The sequence below is a fragment of the Entelurus aequoreus genome, linkage group LG07 (assembly GCF_033978785.1).
Source record: "Entelurus aequoreus isolate RoL-2023_Sb linkage group LG07, RoL_Eaeq_v1.1, whole genome shotgun sequence".
NCBI classification, from domain to species: Eukaryota; Metazoa; Chordata; class Actinopteri; order Syngnathiformes; family Syngnathidae; genus Entelurus; species Entelurus aequoreus.
In genome coordinates, this window is record NC_084737.1 from 60,263,774 (window position 1) to 60,283,656 (window position 19,883).

The window sequence follows — 19,883 nt, forward strand, 5'->3', positions numbered from 1 at the left end:
ACGGGCGCCACAGACAATATTTGACTGTATTGTATTACGGGTAGATTACCACATAGTATGACACATTTTAGTTCTACATAACTCTAATCTTCAAACATCAAAATAAAAAACAATCAAATTAATAGATCTCTGATAGTGTTAATGAAGCCTGCATTCGTGTCATTGTAAAGTCAACATTTTTGGATATCCGTCGTTTGTGCACGTCCTATAATTGTGACAGCTTAAATGATGTATTCATTGATGTACCAATGATACTTTTTGTTACCCTTTTTACACTTTCTCTGCTCTATTCTTAGATCAATTTCAGATGCAAGCCATCCTTCAGGGAATCTAGTTCCAAAAACATTCGAGAGGTGAGTTGATAGAGATCAGGGAAACCCCCCCCCCCCCGAGGAAAATTAGACTTTTAAAGTTAAGGGCTTTTTGCCTGTAGGCATGAGCTTGTTTATGATAATGTTTTTGTCCATTTGTGTTGCATGTTTCCAGCCCAACGTGGTACGTCATCACTGGGTGCATCGAAGAAGACAAGAAGGAAAATGTAAACAATGTGGCAAGGTGAGTAATTATATAATTATCTGGTTTTTTACATCACAGTTTGCTTAGTGGTTAGCACAGGCCACATAACCGAGAGATCTGGGTTCAAATGTGTGGAGTTTGCATGTTCATCCAGTGCGCTTGGATGGGTTTTCGCCGAGTACTCCTGTTTCCTTCCACATTCCAAAAATATGCATGTTAGGTTGATTGAAGACTTTAAAAGAGTGTGAATAGTTGTTTGTCTATATGTGCCCTGCGATTGGCTGGCGACCAGTCTAGGATGTATCCCACCTGTTGCCCCAAGTCAGCTAGAATAGGCTCCAGGTTACCTGCGACCCGAGTAGGTATAGAAAATGGATGGATAGACGTTTGGTTAGCTTGGTATTTCTGGTTTATTATATATTTTTTATTTTGATTAATATTATTATTTTTTTCACTATTTAGGCCTTCCAGCAGAAGTTTGCTTTCCACAGTAAAGAGATTGTTGCCATTAGCTGTTCCTGGTGCAAACAAGCGGTGAGGATATTTTCCATTTTACTGTGTTATCAAATGAATCTCACAATGACAAATTGGTTTCTTATACATGCCTGTTTTAGTATCACAACAAGGTCTCCTGTTTCATGTTGCACCAAATTGAGGAGGTTTGTCCAATAGGAGTTCATGCTGCCCTCATAGTTCCACCTTCATGGATTGTTCGAGTTCGACGTTGCCAGGTAGAGTTGATTCACATTTCAGTGATGATTCATTCTGCACTCTTTGTACTATACAAGTCGGCATCAGTACATGGCATACATTATGGACAAAAGTATGGAGAAAATCAAAGTTGATGACAAGGTCACTTTAAAGTTCATCAAGCGTTATTATCCCGGGTGGGATGAATTGTATCCCACCGGTGTGCAGCTTGCTTTCAAAATGAGATGCATTAGAGAGATAGCGGTCAATAAACTACAAATCTTAATTTTTTAGTTTTACCGTGTTCTGAAATAGTTTTAATTTGATTTTGTATGATCTTGTTTTGGATATCAAGTCTGTGACGTTATTTCCTGTTTATTACGTTCTCTAGTAGTATGGCTGGGTTGCTTATGACGTCAAGTCTGCTTTGCCTCGTCACGGTGTAATTCACATGATGGTCAACAGGCTTGAGTGGTTAAATCAAGTGAGAGATGCATTAGTAAATGAAGAGTTTGAGCTAAAAATGCCACTTTGCTGTGCTGTTCACATTGAAAGATATGAAATACCTTTTTATAGAGTCCCGGCAAAAGTGGTTCATAAACAGAATAAAGTCAGGGAAAGTGCGTCGAGGGAAATGGCTCATAAAATATAATTTTCACCATATTGTGAAATACAGTCGGACCATGCTCGGGTCTGCAGCGATAACCTAGTCAAAGGTTTGTTTGAACATTTCATTTGTTTAAGAAAACTGTATTTGTTACGATGTTTGAGAGCAGATTTAAGTGTAAAGAAAAGACAAGTGATTGCATTAGTTTGTTTGTGTTCTTTTAAGTCATGTTGTAGTTGCTATGCCTAACTACGAAGATCTGATTGTGGACACAAACTAACGTCATGTTAAGTCCTAGTAATACATATTGTGATTGTTGTTCCAATCCACCGTGTTTTCGTCAATTTTCATAGCAGAAACTAAAAACGTAGTTGTTGTGCAGAAAAAACATGTGATTTATTCAACACATATTACCACCTTATAGCATCTGTGTTGATAATTGTTAGCATGAAAAAAATATCCTTTATAGTAATAATAAACTAGATGAATACATCTCTCGTAGGCTCAACAGCATACATAATCTTGATACTGCTAAATATTGTTGGAAACCAAACATTGCTGAACAACAGGGACATCTATAGCTAAACAATGAAACAAAATATGAACATCACACCATTAAAACACCTGCTGACATGAATTGTTCATGACAAATACTTGTACCAGGAAATTAACTCCAAAAACTAAACTTTTCCTTTTTCTCATTAACGTCACGATCAGAGAAGGGCGATACTTGTTAATGTCATCCCAGTACGTTACTTAACGATGCACAAATAGATCCAACATTATCTTTCACCGAATAATGCTTAATTTGTGCATCCCTCAGATGTAAAGACATAATGTGCCTCCAATCTTTTCTTCTTTAAATCCTTGTGTCAAGGAAGGGTGATCAAGGCGGTGATGATGAATGGTTTAAATCTCTCGAAAATAATTTTTCTTAGAAATGTATAAATCCACTACATCCCATTTTAAATATTTTCTTAATCATAGCTTGTATATTTGCTTCTAAACCTTTCAAAATATGTCCAAATTTGCACTGGGAAAAGTAAATAAACAGTAGTCTAATGGGACTCTAGACAACCACCTGAAACCTGCAAGGGTCTCTAGGTCACGTGATTGCAACCCAGTAATTGATTCGTTGATGGAGACTGCCCAGCACTGTTTGCGTTCTTGACCGAAATTTAAGCTCATGGCTAACATATCCTCAGCCATTCATTTTAAAATGCTTATAGTATATGTCTGTTAAATGTTGCCTTAATTGCATGTATGTTTGCAGCAATGTTTCTGTATTAAGCAGTAATTCAATAGTTAAAAGTATGCGGCCAATTAAGCTTTCAACCCAGCCCGCCAGACGTCTCCAAATAATTTTTTTAAACCTTTAACATCGAAACTGAGCCGCCAATATACATTACCGTAAGTCTTGAACTACAGAGAGTATTCCAATGATTGGAATCTGCGTTTTTGAATGAGTAACTGGTTATTACGGTAATCTATGTCATCATCTCCAAGCAGTCAAGTAAGAAGCAGAGTGGGCACGGTTTGTTTACAGCAGCCAGCCTGAGATGTGAGTGTCAGGGAAGGACACGGAAGCACATTTCTACAATAAAGTTCTGTTCTGCAGAAAAATTATATTATATGGATTATTATTATATTGAGCTGTGTTTTTTTGTCCTTTGCATTAATGTTTTGGCGGTTTGTTGCATTTTGCTTTATTGTAAAAATTTCGAGACGGTCGACTTAAGAAGTAAAGAGGAGAGACGTTCATATGTTCTTAATATTCAATGTTTTATCGTTCATAGTTAATATTGTAAATCCCGCAATTTTTATTTTCATGTACATTTTTTAGTAAGCAAAAAGGCTGTAAAATTCAATTCAGTTTTTTGAGGTGGTCTGTCATAATCTTTTTAGCATTCTATCAGTTATATTGTGAGTGTTGTATTGCTTCGCGTTGACTCTTTTCTATGGCATTTTAAGAATTTATTTCACTAAAATTTCTAAACATTCACATATTTAAATTGTTCCTATTAAAAGGGACCAAGCACACAGACCGCAGAATGCTTGACACTTTTTACAGCTAAAATATTGTGTAAAAAAACATTAGACACAGACAAACTCACATTGTCATGTTAAAAATCAGAAATAAAACAATAAGATTGGTGAATATTGTAACACGACCATCAGTCAGTCACTCCTCTGTTATACAGAAATATTCTGCTGTTATCATACCATATACATGTATACAGTATGTGTGTGAATTGCCCATGCCTGTTTCACACTGTATTTACCTTATTTTACTGCTAGATGTCGTCATAGACCATGCTTAAGCTCAGTCTGACACAACTGTGTTCAAATCTGTATTGAATTCCAATGAGGTTTAAATGTTTGTTATGTAACATAATGTAGTGTATAGTGTGTTTTATATACTATTATACTCTATTATATATAATTGTGTCTGTTTTATATAATATTATACTCTGTTATATAATTGTGCCCATTTTTATTCTTATTATTGTTTGTGTTTATTCCTTTTAAACCACAGACAAATATGTGTCCAAATAGGGCTGGGCGATATGGCCTTTTATTAATATCTCAATATTTTCAGGCCATGTCACGATACACGATATATATCTCGATATTTTGCCTTAGCCTTGAATTAACACTTGATGCATATAATCACACCATTATGATGATTATATTTGTCTACATTAAAACATTCTTGTTCATACTGCATTAATAGATGCTAATTTTAAACTTTCATGCAGAGAGGGAAATCACAACTAAGTCAATTTACCAAAACTGTATTTATTAAACAGTTATCAAGCAGTGGCACAAACATTCATGTAATTTCAAAACAGAAAGTGCAAGATTGTCAGACATTTTAAAACAAGCTATTAGTGCACTTTTGTGCATGATGTTACCAAGATGACATATCAAAACCACACTAAATTAAAGTGCACTTTTGTACAGAATGCCACTATAATATTTTAAAACAAATAAAGTGCACCTTCGGGATTTTGTTGGGTGTGGCACCGGCCGAGATGCGGAGTTTCAAGCACTCCTTATTCTCTAGCGGGTGACTTTTTAAATGATGCTACAAATTAGTAGTGCCACTACTTTTTATAGCAACCCTTTTGCCGCATACTTTACATACTACGGTTGTCTGTTCAACATCTTCCCGCTTGAAGCCAAACCACAGCCAGATGATGGACCGCGTGCTGTTTTTCTTGGGAATTAATTCTTCTTCCTCCATTTGTTACCAGATTCGCACCTTCTCTCTCTCGTATTACCACTCGCACCGCTCCGCTAGCACTACCTGACACAGCTAACGTTACCCATGCCACTACCTCTCTGCTCCGCGAGAGCGTATGACGTTGCACGCGCGACAGTATGTGACGTATGTAACAAGGGCCGCTTGTTTTATCTCTCTGAGAAGGAGAGACAAGAAAGAGTGAGAAAAGCCTGTAGTCTAATGCCCGCAGTTAAAAGCAACTGCGTGAAAACGTATACTCGAATACTCACGATATAGTAATTTTCAATATCGCACAGAGACAAACCCGCGATATATCGAGTATATTCGATTTATCGCCCAGCCCTATGTCCAAAGATCTGTCTGTAGATTTTGCCTAAAAGACTCAACTCTCTGACAGGAGTTCTAGACTTAAAAAAGATGTCGGACCAGTATTAATCCCCAGCATTAATCATCCAGAGGTACCTACTCTATCACAAGGGGTCAGACTGTGCGGCATCCTCATGGTTTTGTAGTACCTCTTTGTTAAAGCCCTGGTTTGGTTTGTTTTCGGTACGGCAACGGTACAAAATACAGACCATAAAACTAGCTAATAAATACTATTCTTAAAACACTATGATTTTCTGATATACTATATCATAATTTACAGTAGATATAACTCTGCAAACCCTTAGTTTAATGCCAGGTTTTGTGACAAAATGAGACCAAGAAAAATAATCTAAACTTTTTCCAAATGTGTAATACTTTATCGAGCAGGACGTCTCATATGTCCATCCATCCATCCATCTTCAACCGCTTATCCGGAATCGGGTCGCGGGGACAACAGCTCCAGCAGAGACCCCCAGACTTCCCTCTCCAGAGCAACATTAGCAACTTCCTCCTGGGGAATCCCGACGCGTTCCCAGGCCAGAGAGGAGATGTAATCCCCCCATCTGGTCCTTGGCCTGCCGCGTGGTCTCCTCCCAGTGGGACGTGCAACGAGGACCTCCCTAGGGAGACGCTCGTGAGGCATCCGCACGAGATGCCCGAACCACCTAAGCTGGCTCCTTTCCATGCGAAGGAGCGCGGCTCTACTCAGAGTCTCTCTCGGGTGACTGAACTTCTCACCCTATCTTTAAGGGAGATGCCAGCCACCCTTCTGAGGAAACTAATTTTGGCCGCTTGTATCCGCGATCTTATTCTTTCGGTCATGACCCACACTTCATGACCATAGGTGAGAGTAGGAATGTAGATGGCTCGGTAGACCGAGAGCTTTACCTTCTGGCTCAGCTCTCGTTTCGTCACAACAGTGCGACAGAGAGACTGCAATACTGCCCCAGCTGCTCCGATTCTCCGACTGATTTCCTTCTCCATCTTTCCCTCACTCGTGAACAAGACACCGAGATACTTAAACTTCTCCACCTGGGACAGAGTCTCGTCCTCTACTATAATATAGAATAGAATAGAAAGTACTTTAGCGATCCCTGGGGGAAATTCCGCACCACAGTTCGCTCACAATAGACAATAAACACTTAGGTATTTTTTACAAGTGAACAATATAAATACAGTCTATTATACAGCATTATTCACATGTGAATAATATAAATACAGTCTATTATACAGCATTATTCACATATGAATAACACAAATACAGTCTATTATACAGCATTATTATTATTATTATTATTATTATTATTATTACTATTGAATAATATAAATATGTTATAAATTTACAGTACATGTACAGTCAAAAGGAACATATGCATTACACAGTCTGATGGCTGTCGGTATGAAGGACTACCTGTGTCGTTCCGTGTTGCATTTGGGGAGTCTGAGCCTTCCACTAAACATGCTCATTCTCTCCGCCAGGTCCAAGTGTAGTGGGTGGGAGGTGTTGTCCATAATGGCTAGGAGCTTTGCTAGACTTCTCCTCTCTGACACCACCGCCAGAGAGTCTAGCTCCACTCCCACCACGTTACTGGCCTTCCTTACCAGCTTGTCCAGCCTGTTTGCGTCCCCCACTCTGTCGGCTGCCCCAACAGGCCACGGCGTACAAGAAGGCACCCGCCACCACCGACACGTAGAACATCTTGAACATCTTTGTACAGACGTTGAAGGATCCTAGCCTCCTGAGGAAGTAGAGGCGGCTCTGACCCTTCTTGTAGAGTACCTCACTGTGTTTTGACCCATTCAGCTTGTTGTCGATGTGTACTCCGGGGTATTTATAATCCTCAACCATGTCCACATCGACCCCCCTGATGGAAACAGGGGTCGCCGGAGTACTCCTCCTCCTTCCCTGGTCCACAACTAGCTCCTTGGTCTTCGTCACATTAAGCTGGAGGTGGTTCTTTCCACACCATGTGACAAATATGATGATTACTTTGTCTTATTTTTTCTGTTTTATCATCAGTGGCATTGCAGACCTAGTTGATGGATGATGTAGTAGGATGATGTAGTAGACATGTCTTCGGTAAATGCCCAAAATATTAAAATAATCCCTTGTCGCTACAATATAGCACTTGTAGTTTTCTAATACTTTTATACTGTACTTTAGACTATACCCTGAATTTGGACACAGGTAACATTTAAACTTTACTCATGGCTTTAGAAATGCGGCTGCACAGTAAGGTAACGGCCATTTTCTTTTAGCTCAAATGTTAGTGCTGCTGGACTTACAGAAACTCTCAATTAGTGAGGACATGTGGTTGCCGTTCAGTGTTAGACGTTGTAGGATGAACAACGTAACAGACATCACCAGTCACAACTTTTTTAAATGCCCATTTTCTATACGGCTTAAAGGGATCCACCGCATACAGGCTGAATCGCTGCAGGTTGTCGAACCCTGCACTAGATGAAAGAGAAAAGTTACACACAGAATACAAGTGGAAGAATACAACAATTGTTTTATAATGATGATGAGAACCATCAAAAATTAAAATGACGCCTTCTTAGTGACGCGTGGATCCATGACACAAACTTATGATTTTCAGGGCATTCAATCGATTGCAGCAGTCTAGTTGTGATCGATTGAATGGCCTGAGAATACAAAGCCCTGAATGAATGAGAACATCCATTGACAAACCCATGATTGTTTGTTGTCCCAGAGTATGTCCAATAATATTCCATCTTCTGAGCTGGGTACAAAGAACACTTTTCTGAAGAAAGTGATTTGCTATCCTATGATCCATCCACTTAGTTTATGGTCTATCACAAAAACATATGCTGATGTATTTTGCTATCTATTAAACCAAAAATAAAATGACAACTGAAAGGTTTGCTTATGTGTTTTTTTTATTCCAACAAATTCTTATGATTAATTTCATAAAATATATTTTTTTAAATAATAAACGTTGACACAACATTCCTCCCCTATGCTCTGCTTTCAAACAGACGTCCATGAAGACAAGTAAGAAGAAGAAAAGAACATCCTTCAAGAGAAAAATCAATAAAAAAGCCACTGAGGTATGCCAGCAATATACTTTATGATTATGATCATTGACTATTCAACTCTTTAGAAACTTAAAAAGTCAACTGCTGAACTGTTTCAGTGTAGACATTTACTTTTGATCTCTTTGCAAAAGGTGATCTATTAGTTTCACAAGAAAGAAGTCTTTGCTATGAAATAGACACAAATGACTAGACGGAAATTTGCAACAATGCACATAAACAAGCCAAGACTTTCTGGACAAAAAAGGAATTTGAGCTATTTCACTATGATGATGGCAAAACATATTTATGGTTGAGTCAAGGTGACACTTGACACTTTAAACACTGTAGCAACTGTTTAATGATGATGGAATGGAGCATCATGCTCTCGGGCTGTTTTTCTTTTCAGTGGTACTAGTTCACTGCACAAATCAGATATATTAATACAGAGGGACTTTAATTGTGTCAAAACAGTGTAAAAATCTTCGCACATTTAAACCACTCTGTGCGGACTATGTTTGCGCTCGCACTAACTGTTAACGCTTTCCCTGTGGTTGTCTGTTTTTCTTTATGTGCCGTTCTACTCCTTGTTGGCATTGAATACATGGCACGCCAAAACCCCTCGTTTGTGATTCGTCACTTTAGAGGGGATTCAAAAAACTGAAGAACAATACAATTACATATAAATACGCAGTGTTTACATAAATACATTTTAACTAAATAAATAATAATATATGTTTCTTAAATAAACTGTCAATAAAATTAAAGTGTAAATTAAATTACAGCTTTACCACTTTAGTCATATTTTTTGCGTTTAACAAACTTCTGTATGACTTTAGCGTCAGACTTTTTTGATATTGTCATTACTGCCACAAGTGGTGCAAAACTGTATTACAACTGAGTATAACTATTGTTACAAATGAAGATTACACTCAAACTGGCCAGGTTGGCAGAGATCCACTGTATCTAAAGACTGTTGTTTTGCTCAAAAGAGTGAACCCATTCTTGTTAGATAAATACTTTAAATCCTGTGTCATTCCATCAGACTACAGCTTTCCTATTTGGTCCTTGAGCATTAACTGATGAAGCCTTCTCGGAGTTGCAAAACCTTTTCCAAGACAAACTGAACTCTAAAGTCTTTTTGCGTTCCTTTCAATGCCCTTGATACATGAATATAATCAAGGCAACAGCCTTATTGATTCTATAATGTACCTAATATGCTCATGGATAGCTAATATAGGACTCTATTTTAAGATTTGCAACAATTTGTTAATCAATGTGGAAATTCTGTTTTTATTTTTCTGACATTTTGACTGGGCAAAGTCCTGTCTCACACATTCACACATAAGTTCTATCGTTTTGGTTATTTACAGGATGGACGACAGTTGAAGCCCTTCACTATCCGGGCTATCCATTCCCCTTTGATGAAACCACTGATAGTCTTTGTAAACCCCAAAAGCGGAGGAAATCAGGTATTGAAGAATATTTTTAGTAGGTTCCGTTTGTCTGTGAATTTGTGGTCTGCACATATTTATTTTATTTTATATCTGACAGGGCACCAAAATCTTTCAGTCTTTCATGTGGTATCTGAATCCAAGACAGGTATTTGATCTGAGCCAGGCAGGACCAAAAGATGGGTAAATATTTACAGGAACATTTTTAAATATGTTAACAAGTTAACCTTTAACCTTTTTTCAAACATATAGTCTAGAGCTGTATCGTAAAGTTCATAATTTGAGGATTCTGGCCTGTGGAGGAGATGGAACTGTGAGTATTTTTTTGTAACACAAATGTATTTTGATCCCGATAATTCTTGTACTTACGCACACGAACACACAAAAATGTAAATGACTAATCACTATTTTCCTGATATTCATCAACCTGAAATGAAAACATTCTTTTAATGATTGATTAAAATAACATTTATACATTATATTTACGTATGTGTATCTGTGTATGAGTGTTTTTATATATCCATGTGTAAAACCAGGTGGGATGGGTCCTATCATGCCTTGATGAACTTGCTTTGAATCCTCAACCTCCTGTCGCAGTGTTACCACTTGGGACAGGAAATGACCTCGCTAGAACTCTCAACTGGGGAGGGGTGAGTCCAAATAGACAACTTTTGTGGGTTGATTCGGACAATATAGCAAAGGTTCTCAAACTTACTTTTCAAATGTCCATATTAGTGTGTGTGAGTGTGAATGTTGTCTATCTGTGATGAGGTGGCGACTTGTCCAGGGTGTCCCCACCTTCCGCCTGAGTGCAGCTGGGATAGGCTCCAGCGACCTGGGAGGGACTCGTGGTAGAAAATGGATGGATATTTACTTGTCATTGAGAGCTCGAGTTACTGGGCAATTTGCAATAACGTAACTTAATTGAACTTTTCCAAAGCACTATCTTTTGTCATGTTGAAACGTCATATAGAAAGTGTGACACGAATAATGTTAACAATCACCAAATTATTTAGATTTTTTTTTTTTTATTATCATATTCTCTGTGGAAAACGCAGAATTACGTGAATAAGGACGTTTTGTTGTCTTCAACAGTGGACACTTCTGTTGGAAATAGCTATGCTTTATGTTACAATAGCGTTTTACATTGGCACGATAGGACAACAGAGCAAATTAACACATCGGCTTTGTACGTGATTGGGCCAAAATAAAGCAGTATGTCTGTCTGTTTTCATGGTTCACTTTTCTTTTCTTGCTAAACTTTGAAATAGTTTAACCTTGTTTGACGTGTCTTACAAGTGTCATTTGTTTTTGATCATTGGTTTGCTAGGAGAGTTCTATTGCAAATACCTGCCCATTTCTGCTTCTTATTGAATAATTCAAGGAACTTTAATGTCATACCAGTACACAATAGACGGCAAAAATTTAGTATCCAAGGCCCCAAATTTAACTTTTAAACACTGGTGTACATTCATATGAATGGCCTATCAGAAAACAAAATACCTATCACTAGCCAACTGGAGCACTCCACTCCACCCTCCTTTGTGTTTCACAGCGGGTGGGACTTCACAGCCTACATAAACACAGCAGCGATTCGATTCGATTAAATACTGTAAATGTCTTAAGTCTATCACAAAATATAAATGTATATGTTGCATGTAGGGCTGAAATGTTTTTCTCTTCAACATAAACAACTTTGGACAGGTTAGACTTGAACTGTAAACATGATTCATTTCAGAAGTGGAATGTCAAATTTAGGATAGACTAGTCATCCCACAATGGGGAAATTATGTGGTTGCAGTGCAGATACAAAAAGCCCACAAACAATTAGAAACACACATTGAAAACAAAGAGGGAAACATCAAACAACACAAAGGACATAAAAGCCATTTAAAGCACACAGAGCTGATGCAACCAGCTGCCACTTCAGTGCCACTATTTCTGCATACAGCTCCAAAGTAAAACACACAAAAAAATTAGCAATAAATAATACATATTGCGCACATTTGATTGCACCATGTATAAACAAACAAAACAGAAACACCATTTCAACACCCACATATTGTACACCGCAGTGCTCCACTCCATCGTCTGCTTGGGTAGGGGGGTCATATAGGCCAGAGAAAGGAACAGACCCATCAAAGCAACCAAGAAAGCCGACTCCTCCCTAGGCTACCCAGCAGCCCTCGTCAATGTCCGGTCTGCACGAATGAGCGAGAATCTGTCTAGGGAGACAAAGTGTCTGATACATGCTCATTCTGCTCTGTGAAGCTTGTCCATCCCAACGCTCAACGCAGGTTCCCCAGGCCCTGTCTCTTCCTCCACATCTCCTCCGGTCTTACCACGCAGACTCCGGTGTGGCAGAGACCCAGCAGCTAATCTCTGGTGCAAACATGTGCATGGCCAAAAGGCTCCCCCAGGCAGATCCAAAACTTCACAAAAAAGCACCAAAAGGCACTGCCAAAGTCACAGAAGCGCCACCCCTTGTTGCGCAGTCCCTAATGGGCTTGAACCAAAAGCAAATAACACATGGAAACAGCAGGGAAACATCAAGAAACACCAAAGGAGGACACACAAGAGCGCAGAGCTCCCGTAACCACAGCCAACTTGAACACTATAATTGCAGTCGCCTAAAATTTCATGCCAGGTCTGTATGTCATAACACGCATTACATTCCTCATTACAGTGCTTAAATAAAACAGTCGATCAATTATATGAATGTCAAAAGTCTTTGCTTCACTTCCTGTCAATGGGAGAAGACGCAAAGAAAAAGCCTCTGCTTTTGCTACCAAGGTTTTTGATGAGTTTGAAGATTTTTGACCACTGATTTGTGATCACAGCCACAGGAGGGTTACCTAGCATCTTTTTTGATTTTGGTCCGTTGAAAGGCACTGATACGCTGAAATAAGGCGAGTTTGAAGAGCCGTTAGCCTCAAGAAAACGACCCCCTACCGCAATTCAAAGCAGTTGCCTGGCAACCATAAGCTACTGCGAGAGTTTGAAGCGGTTTTAAGTACTTCCGATGACACAGAGTAATATAAGTTGACAGGCTGACACCTCAAGTTGATCTCCGAACGGCGCAAGTTACGAAATTGTTGAAATATACAACTTAAAAGTGCTGCAAGTCGCTAAAGAAGCAACTGCCGTTAGAAAGCTGATACAAAAAGGCACTGACGTCAGCGACCTGCCGCGATGTCAAAATCTAAAAGAAAAACTCAAATCCCAGAACCTTCGGTGTCATCTGAATCAAATGATTCTCTGAACACAGGACACGAGGGAAAGCAAGATTTGATGCTAAGACACAGGTCATGATGGGAATCAAGACGTGATGCTAAAAAAATAGATGCTGACGTAGAAAGAGCAAGAAAACAACACAAAGTAGACCTGTAAAGAGCAATGAAAGAATTTAAAGAAGATTACAAGGCAGAGCAATAAGAGAACTTAAAGAAAATCAGAGAAAGTCAACAACAGAATACAAAAAAGATCTATAAAATACAGAAACTCTGCAAGTCAGAATAACAACATGAGAAAGGACTTTCAGGAAATATGCCAAGAAATGAGGATTCTCCAAGAAGAAGTTATTGCAGTGAAACGAGACAACAACATGCTGTGGAACATCAGAGATGAAATGTATCAGGATAAACGAATGAATGATATCATCGTGACAAGGCACCGAATTAAACCAAGATCCTACGCGAAAGTCTGCTAGCTCTGCAATGAACTTTCAGGTCATGCTTTTTCCTAAATAGAACTCCAACAACTGTGTCTTTGATAACTTTCCACAGCTTCTTTAAATCCTGATCAGCTTTCTTAAAGGTTCTTGGCCCTCCCTGCCACGTATATAGTGGCAATTCAGAGGAAGCTGGGGCAACTGGGTTAGCGCTGAATAACTGTTGCCATTTTCCTGTCAGATTTAGTGGAAGCTCCTCATCCCAGGAGAGCCCAACCGCTCACATCTTCTAAAACAATGCTTTTCATTCTGACTGTGAAGTGGGTCATATGTGCGTGCTGAAGACCGGAGAACACTTTGTTTTGTGTTGCTGTTGTGCTTTAGGATGTTCACTCGTGGCTTAAGGATCTTAGGTGAAGTCATTACTTGTTCTCTGGATTAGGCCAAGCACATTCAACACTGCTTCATGTTTCTCTGCTACTACCATGTTTCTCAGGGGAATCTCCTACCATTTCATCTTCAATTCAGCATAATTTGTCATCCATTTGTAGATATTACATGCTTTTCTTATGATTTAGATGATTATGGCTTACAATTTATGAAAGCCTTAAATTGAAAATCTCAGAAAATGTTGTGTTTCAAAAACTGAAAGCCATGATCATCAAAATTATAATAAATACAGGCTTGACATATCTCACTTTGCATGTAATGAGTTAATACCACATATTAGTTTCACATTTGAAGTTGAATTGCTGAGATCAATGGACTTTAACACAGTTTTTTTGAGTTTCATGTGGAAAATGAAAATGAGTGAAAATCTGGTGGGAGGAAAGTATGCAACCTTTCTGACTACAATGAACATTCACCTACCAAAAAAGGAGCGCCTAGTGTGGCAAATGGGTGCAAGCTTTTAACCACAAACTTAGTCACTGCTCGCTGACATGCGTCTAGCGGCAGAAGTGAACTGGAGCGAGCAGCTACTGCCCGCCTCAGAGTCAGAATCTGTCACTCGTCATTCTCATCTGAATGAGAAAGTAATCATTTCAATTTAACAAATACTAGCGCTAAGATTATAGGCGGCGTTACTTAGTACCTATTGTATTTACGGCAGGTGACTGCTGCTGGGATGAGATCAGAGTGCTTCGAAAACAGGACATTAATTTATGGTTGTTGCATGCTGAATGTTCAAACATTCCAGCATATTGCCCACATGTCCTCCTTTTGACGAAATAGCTACCTTGCAATTATTACAAGTACCACTGTTGCAATCTTTTGTTGTAAAAAGACTTCTGAGCGTTTCTGCCGCCGTTATTACGCACGTTGCGTAATAATGTCATTCCCGCCCACGCTAATTGTTTTGAGAACGGTCTGAAAAAATGGCAAGCGATTCCAAGGCATTGATAAACTGGGAACCGGTTCTGAAAAAAACCTGATTTCGTATCCCATCTCTTTCCAGTAGGCAAACAGCTACTTTTTTCTCTTATGGATCTTTGACCCATGCCGCAAGTTTGTAGCAACACAGCATTATGTATTATGTGTGGCTTGGTCATTATCTACTGAATGGGGAAGAACTGAGGAAACTATGGCCTCTTCTCATTCAGAGGGGGACTGCATCTTCACTCTTTTACCGGTCCACACAGCGACATGTTGTCTCCTTACGCATTTCTCACACACATTCTTGATTTTACAGAATTTTGCATTGTGTGTCTGCCCTAAACATACGCAGCATTTTTCCATCTTCTTCAGTTTTTCTTTTCTATCAGCAATGTCATAGTCTGGACAATTTTCAGATTTGTGCTGTTCACAGTTGCATAATAAACAATTGTTTTCCTTCTGTGCAGTGCTGCAGCAGATTTTGCGTGGTGCCTTCTCAATTTAAAATCATTAATTTCATGCTTATATGACTTGTTCTCCACTTTTTGTGGAGTGTATGGCCATGTAATTTCTAACACTCTGCTATGGACCTATTTTTGCAAGAATGTGACTATTTTGGACACTCCATTTATTGTCATGCTTCAGCGGCTATCCCCGTACTTAAAAGCTATGTCATTTGGAATCATCTTCAACAGGATTGGGTATAAAAGGCTTCCATACATCTCTGAAAAGTCACCCAATGATTCCAGACTCCTGATTTGAATCTCCCGTTAATCATATAGCTGTCTCAAAGCATGCACATTAGATGGCCTTTTGACAAGGGTTTTAGGTTTAAAAACTTCGACATGTGAGCGCTTTTCACAAAATAATTTCTTCCAAATCTGTTGTGCAGAAGCTCAATTGCAGCATCATCATTTTCAATTGTCAACATTAGTCCTGCCACTGCCTTTATAGCTTGTGAAGTGGGTTAAGCTTTCAAACTTCTCTCTTTTGCACAGTGCATCATTCTGGTGACTAGCAGCCTCATACTGACTCCAAAACTCCTGCTATAAGTTGAGATCTTCATCATATTTATCAATGATCAGCTTTGGCAAATTTACTGATGCGCTGTGTCCAATACACTTGATGAAGAAGCGTCATTTACACTTTGAGGTTGACGTAATTGTTGCGGCTTTTGGACAATATGATCTGCTCCTCGTTTTCCTCTGAAATGTAAATCTCCAACCAAAGGTTTTACAGTTAAGTTAGTAGTTCCATTTCGCAGTTTAATTCAAACAAGATTTGCTCCTCTCTAGAAAGTGCTCAAGTGATCAATATCCGGTTCCTTTTTAGCCATTGTTGCAGCTTCCGCCGTGTCTTTGTTCTCCTGTGCGCTCATCATATCCTGTGTTTTGGCGCTAATAACTGTAGTATTTCTCCACTTGATCGCACTTCAAGGAGGAGACAGAATGTCGATTGACAAGATCTTTACATTGAAAGTGTCAAGTTAACAAGATCTTGTTGTCTTTCGTGTTTCATGAACAATTTTAGCGCTTTTTCTACATCAACTTCCTGCTTCCGTTACTGCATTATCATGCAAATTGTAGTTCTTTTGGCCCAAAATAATCCTACTTTTACCATCAACAGTCTTATTAGTCCACATATGAGCACACATAACATAAAAAATATTAACCGCTGAACTGTAATAATATTAACATGCAATTTAAAATAGCTGTTAAACAGTATACTTACTTACAGTATACAACAAAAGTCGCCTCTGATTGGCTTTTGCAATGAACATTTCTGGCATGTTCGATCAAGTAAATATGACGTGACATCTGACCATCGTGATCGACCTGAAATTTATTAGGATCATCGATCACTATCCTATAATCACCCAGCTCTATTTTCTACCCTTAGCTCAAAGTACGAACTGTTATCTTGTATTTCTTCCAGATATTTATTCATCACGTCACCTGTGGTCTGTATTTCACTACGCTTCTTGCTGTCTCGACAGGACAACAGTTTGTGTGCCTGATTTGCACATAACTAGTCTGTAGAGGGTCAGCATTCTCCTAATAATTGAGCTAAAATACTTTTTTGACACCAAAAGACAGAATGAAAAATATAGCACTGACAACGCACTTAAGATTGCAAGAGTAACTCCCCTCTTTAAAAAAAGGAAGCAAACTGGAACCTGGCAACTACCGACCTGTTTCTATTCTCAGTTCCATTTCGAAAGTAATGGAAAAAATTGTTTATGAACAGGTCGATAGTTACCTTGCCACTAATAAACTCATGTACAAATTCCAATCCGGCTTCAGAACTAACCACTCCACTGACACATGCCTTCTCTATCTGACCATCCACATCAAACATGAGGTGGACGCGGGCAAATACTGCGGCATGGTTATGCTGGACCTTCAGAAGGCCTTTGACACCGTTAACCATGCTATATATTTATATTTATATTTAGGGACGGTGTGGCGAAGTTGGTAGAGTGGCTGTGCCAGCAATCGGAGTGTTGCTGGTTACTGGGGTTCAATTCCCACCTTTTACCTTCCTAGTCACGTCCGTTGTGTCCTTGGGCAAGACACTTCACACTTTGCCTCTGATGGCTGCTGGTTAGCGCCTTGCATGGCAGCTCCCGCCATCAGTGTGTGAATGTGTGTGTGAATGGGTAAATGTGGAAATACTGTCAAAGCGCTTTGAGTGCCTTGAAGGTAGAAAAGCGCTATACAAGTATAACCCATTTATCATTATTTATTTATATACTGTTGGATAAGCTCAGGGCAATCGGATTTAACAAAAACTCATGGAGCTGGGTGCAATCTTACTTGGAGGGGAGGGAGCAGGTGGTAGAGGTGAACGGCACCGTGTCCCCCCCCCTCTCGGTGAGCTGTGGAGTCCCCCAAGGCAGTATATTGGGACCTTTACTGTTCCTAATATACATAAACGACATGTCATCGGCATGCGACTGTGAATTGTTTTTGTTTGCGGATGACTCTGCCTTGCTGGTATCCGGCAAGGACAAGTCACAGGTGGAGAAAATCCTCAGTGCTGAGCTCTGTAGAACTTGCACCTGGCTCGCTGACAACAAGCTATCCATACACTTGGGTAAAACAGAATCCATCCTGTTTGGGTCCCACATCAACCTCAAGAAAGTCAATGACTTCACCATAAAAGTGGGTGACATTGTTATCACCAGGAAAGATGAGGTCACCTACCTAGGTTCCATTCTAGAGGCTAACCTTTCCTGTGATAAAATGGCAACCAAGGTAATCAAAAAGGTTAACCAACGAACAAGATTTCTCTACAGAATCTCCTCTCTGGTCAACAAAAGCACCTTGAGGATTCTGGCGGGAACTCTCGTTCAACCCTTTTTCGATTACGCATGCACCTCCTGGTACCCTAGCACCTCCAAAACCCTCAAATCTAAACTCCAAACATCTCAGAACAAGCTAGTCAGGTTACTGCTAGACCTCCACCCCAGATCCCACTGTCACCGCCTGCTGCCATCTTGTGGTTTGTGTTCAGTTTGCCTTTGTTGTTGCAGCAGACCTGGCTCTTATTGTTGTCTTCTTCCCAGAGTTCCTGTGTTTCCCTGTGGGCGGAGTTGTGAGACGTGCACAGCTGTGTCCAATCAGCCTGACACTATTTAAGCAGCACCTCTTCAGCTGGATGGCACTCGGCAATTCCACTCCTGACTCCTGTTGTATGAAGATTACTATGCTGCTTGAATTTATGCTTCTTAACTTCTTGGCTATTTCCAGTGCCATCCAGCTTGGTATGTACTATGTTAGTTTGCACGTCTTGCAACTCCGACCCAAGTTTAGTTAGCTTTGTATATTAGCTTTTGTTCGTTTTGTCACGGTGCTCTTTTTCGCATAGTCGCTTTTTGTTATCTTCTATTTTTGGATTATTGTTGTGAGTGCCTTTTTGTCTAGTAAAGAACTATTTACTCACATTCCATCTGCATCCTTGGGTTCCTCTGTTCTACTTTTAATTGAACTGTGACACCCACCTCACTCCTACCCACTTCTCTAAAGTGGGCTGGCTCAAGGTGGAGGACAGAGTTAAACAACTAGCACTGAGCCTAGTCTATAAAATCCGCTACACCTTCCTGATACCGAAGTACATGTCAAACTACTTCCTTAATGTAAATGACCGCCATAACCACAACACCAGGGGGAGCTCTACTAACCACGTTAAACCCAAATTCCGAACTAACAAAGGTCTTAACTCATTCTCTTTCTATGCCACATCAATGTGGAATGCGCTCCCAACAGGTATAAAAGAAAGGGCATCTCTATCCTCCTTCAAAACCGCAATAAAAGTTCACCTCCAGGCAGCTACAACCCTAAACTAACACCCTCCCCGGATTGCTAACAATCAAATGTAAACAATCAAATGCAGATACTTTTTCTTATGCCTTCTGATCTCTCTCTCTCTCTCTCTCTCTCTCTCTCTCTCTCTCTCTCTCTCTCTCTCTCTCTCTCTCTCTCTCTCTCTCTCTATGTCCACTACTTGATGTCCATAGTATATATGATAGTATATATCTGTATCATGAATCAGTTTAAGTGGACCCCGACTTAAACAAGTTGAAAAACGTATTCGGGTGTTACCATTTAGTGGTCAATTGTACGGAATATGTACTTCACTGTGCAACCTACTAATAAAGTCTCATCAATCAAAAAACTAGGGCAGCCATAAAGCAGGATGTGGCTCACAAGCCACGTGTTAGCCTCTCGTTGTGTAAAAGTACAATCTAATTCTACCCTGTGCTTTTTTTTCAGGGCTATACAGATGAACCTCTGTCCAAGATCCTGTCTCATGTTGAGGATGGAACTGTAGTGCAACTTGACCGGTGGAATCTACAAATTGAACCCAATCACAGTGCAGGGGCTGAGGTCGATGAGCAACAAACTGATAAGGTTTGGCACT

At 39.6% G+C, this 19,883-nt stretch overlaps 1 protein-coding gene across 8 annotated transcripts in view; it reads left to right on the forward strand.

Annotated features, from left to right (window-relative positions):
- The window catches only part of LOC133654105 (diacylglycerol kinase zeta-like), a 307,039-nt gene that overhangs the window by 96,454 nt on the left and 190,702 nt on the right, over nucleotides 1-19,883 (forward strand). For all 8 annotated transcript variants that reach the window (XM_062054130.1, XM_062054125.1, XM_062054127.1 and 5 more), the window contains 10 exons: nucleotides 297-353; nucleotides 487-555; nucleotides 979-1,050; nucleotides 1,131-1,247; nucleotides 8,427-8,498; nucleotides 9,836-9,934; nucleotides 10,017-10,099; nucleotides 10,169-10,229; nucleotides 10,453-10,566; nucleotides 19,736-19,873. In XM_062054130.1, the coding sequence (XP_061910114.1) occupies nucleotides 297-353; nucleotides 487-555; nucleotides 979-1,050; nucleotides 1,131-1,247; nucleotides 8,427-8,498; nucleotides 9,836-9,934; nucleotides 10,017-10,099; nucleotides 10,169-10,229; nucleotides 10,453-10,566; nucleotides 19,736-19,873 (882 nt within the window). The remainder of the gene's footprint in view (nucleotides 1-296; nucleotides 354-486; nucleotides 556-978; nucleotides 1,051-1,130; nucleotides 1,248-8,426; nucleotides 8,499-9,835; nucleotides 9,935-10,016; nucleotides 10,100-10,168; nucleotides 10,230-10,452; nucleotides 10,567-19,735; nucleotides 19,874-19,883) is intronic.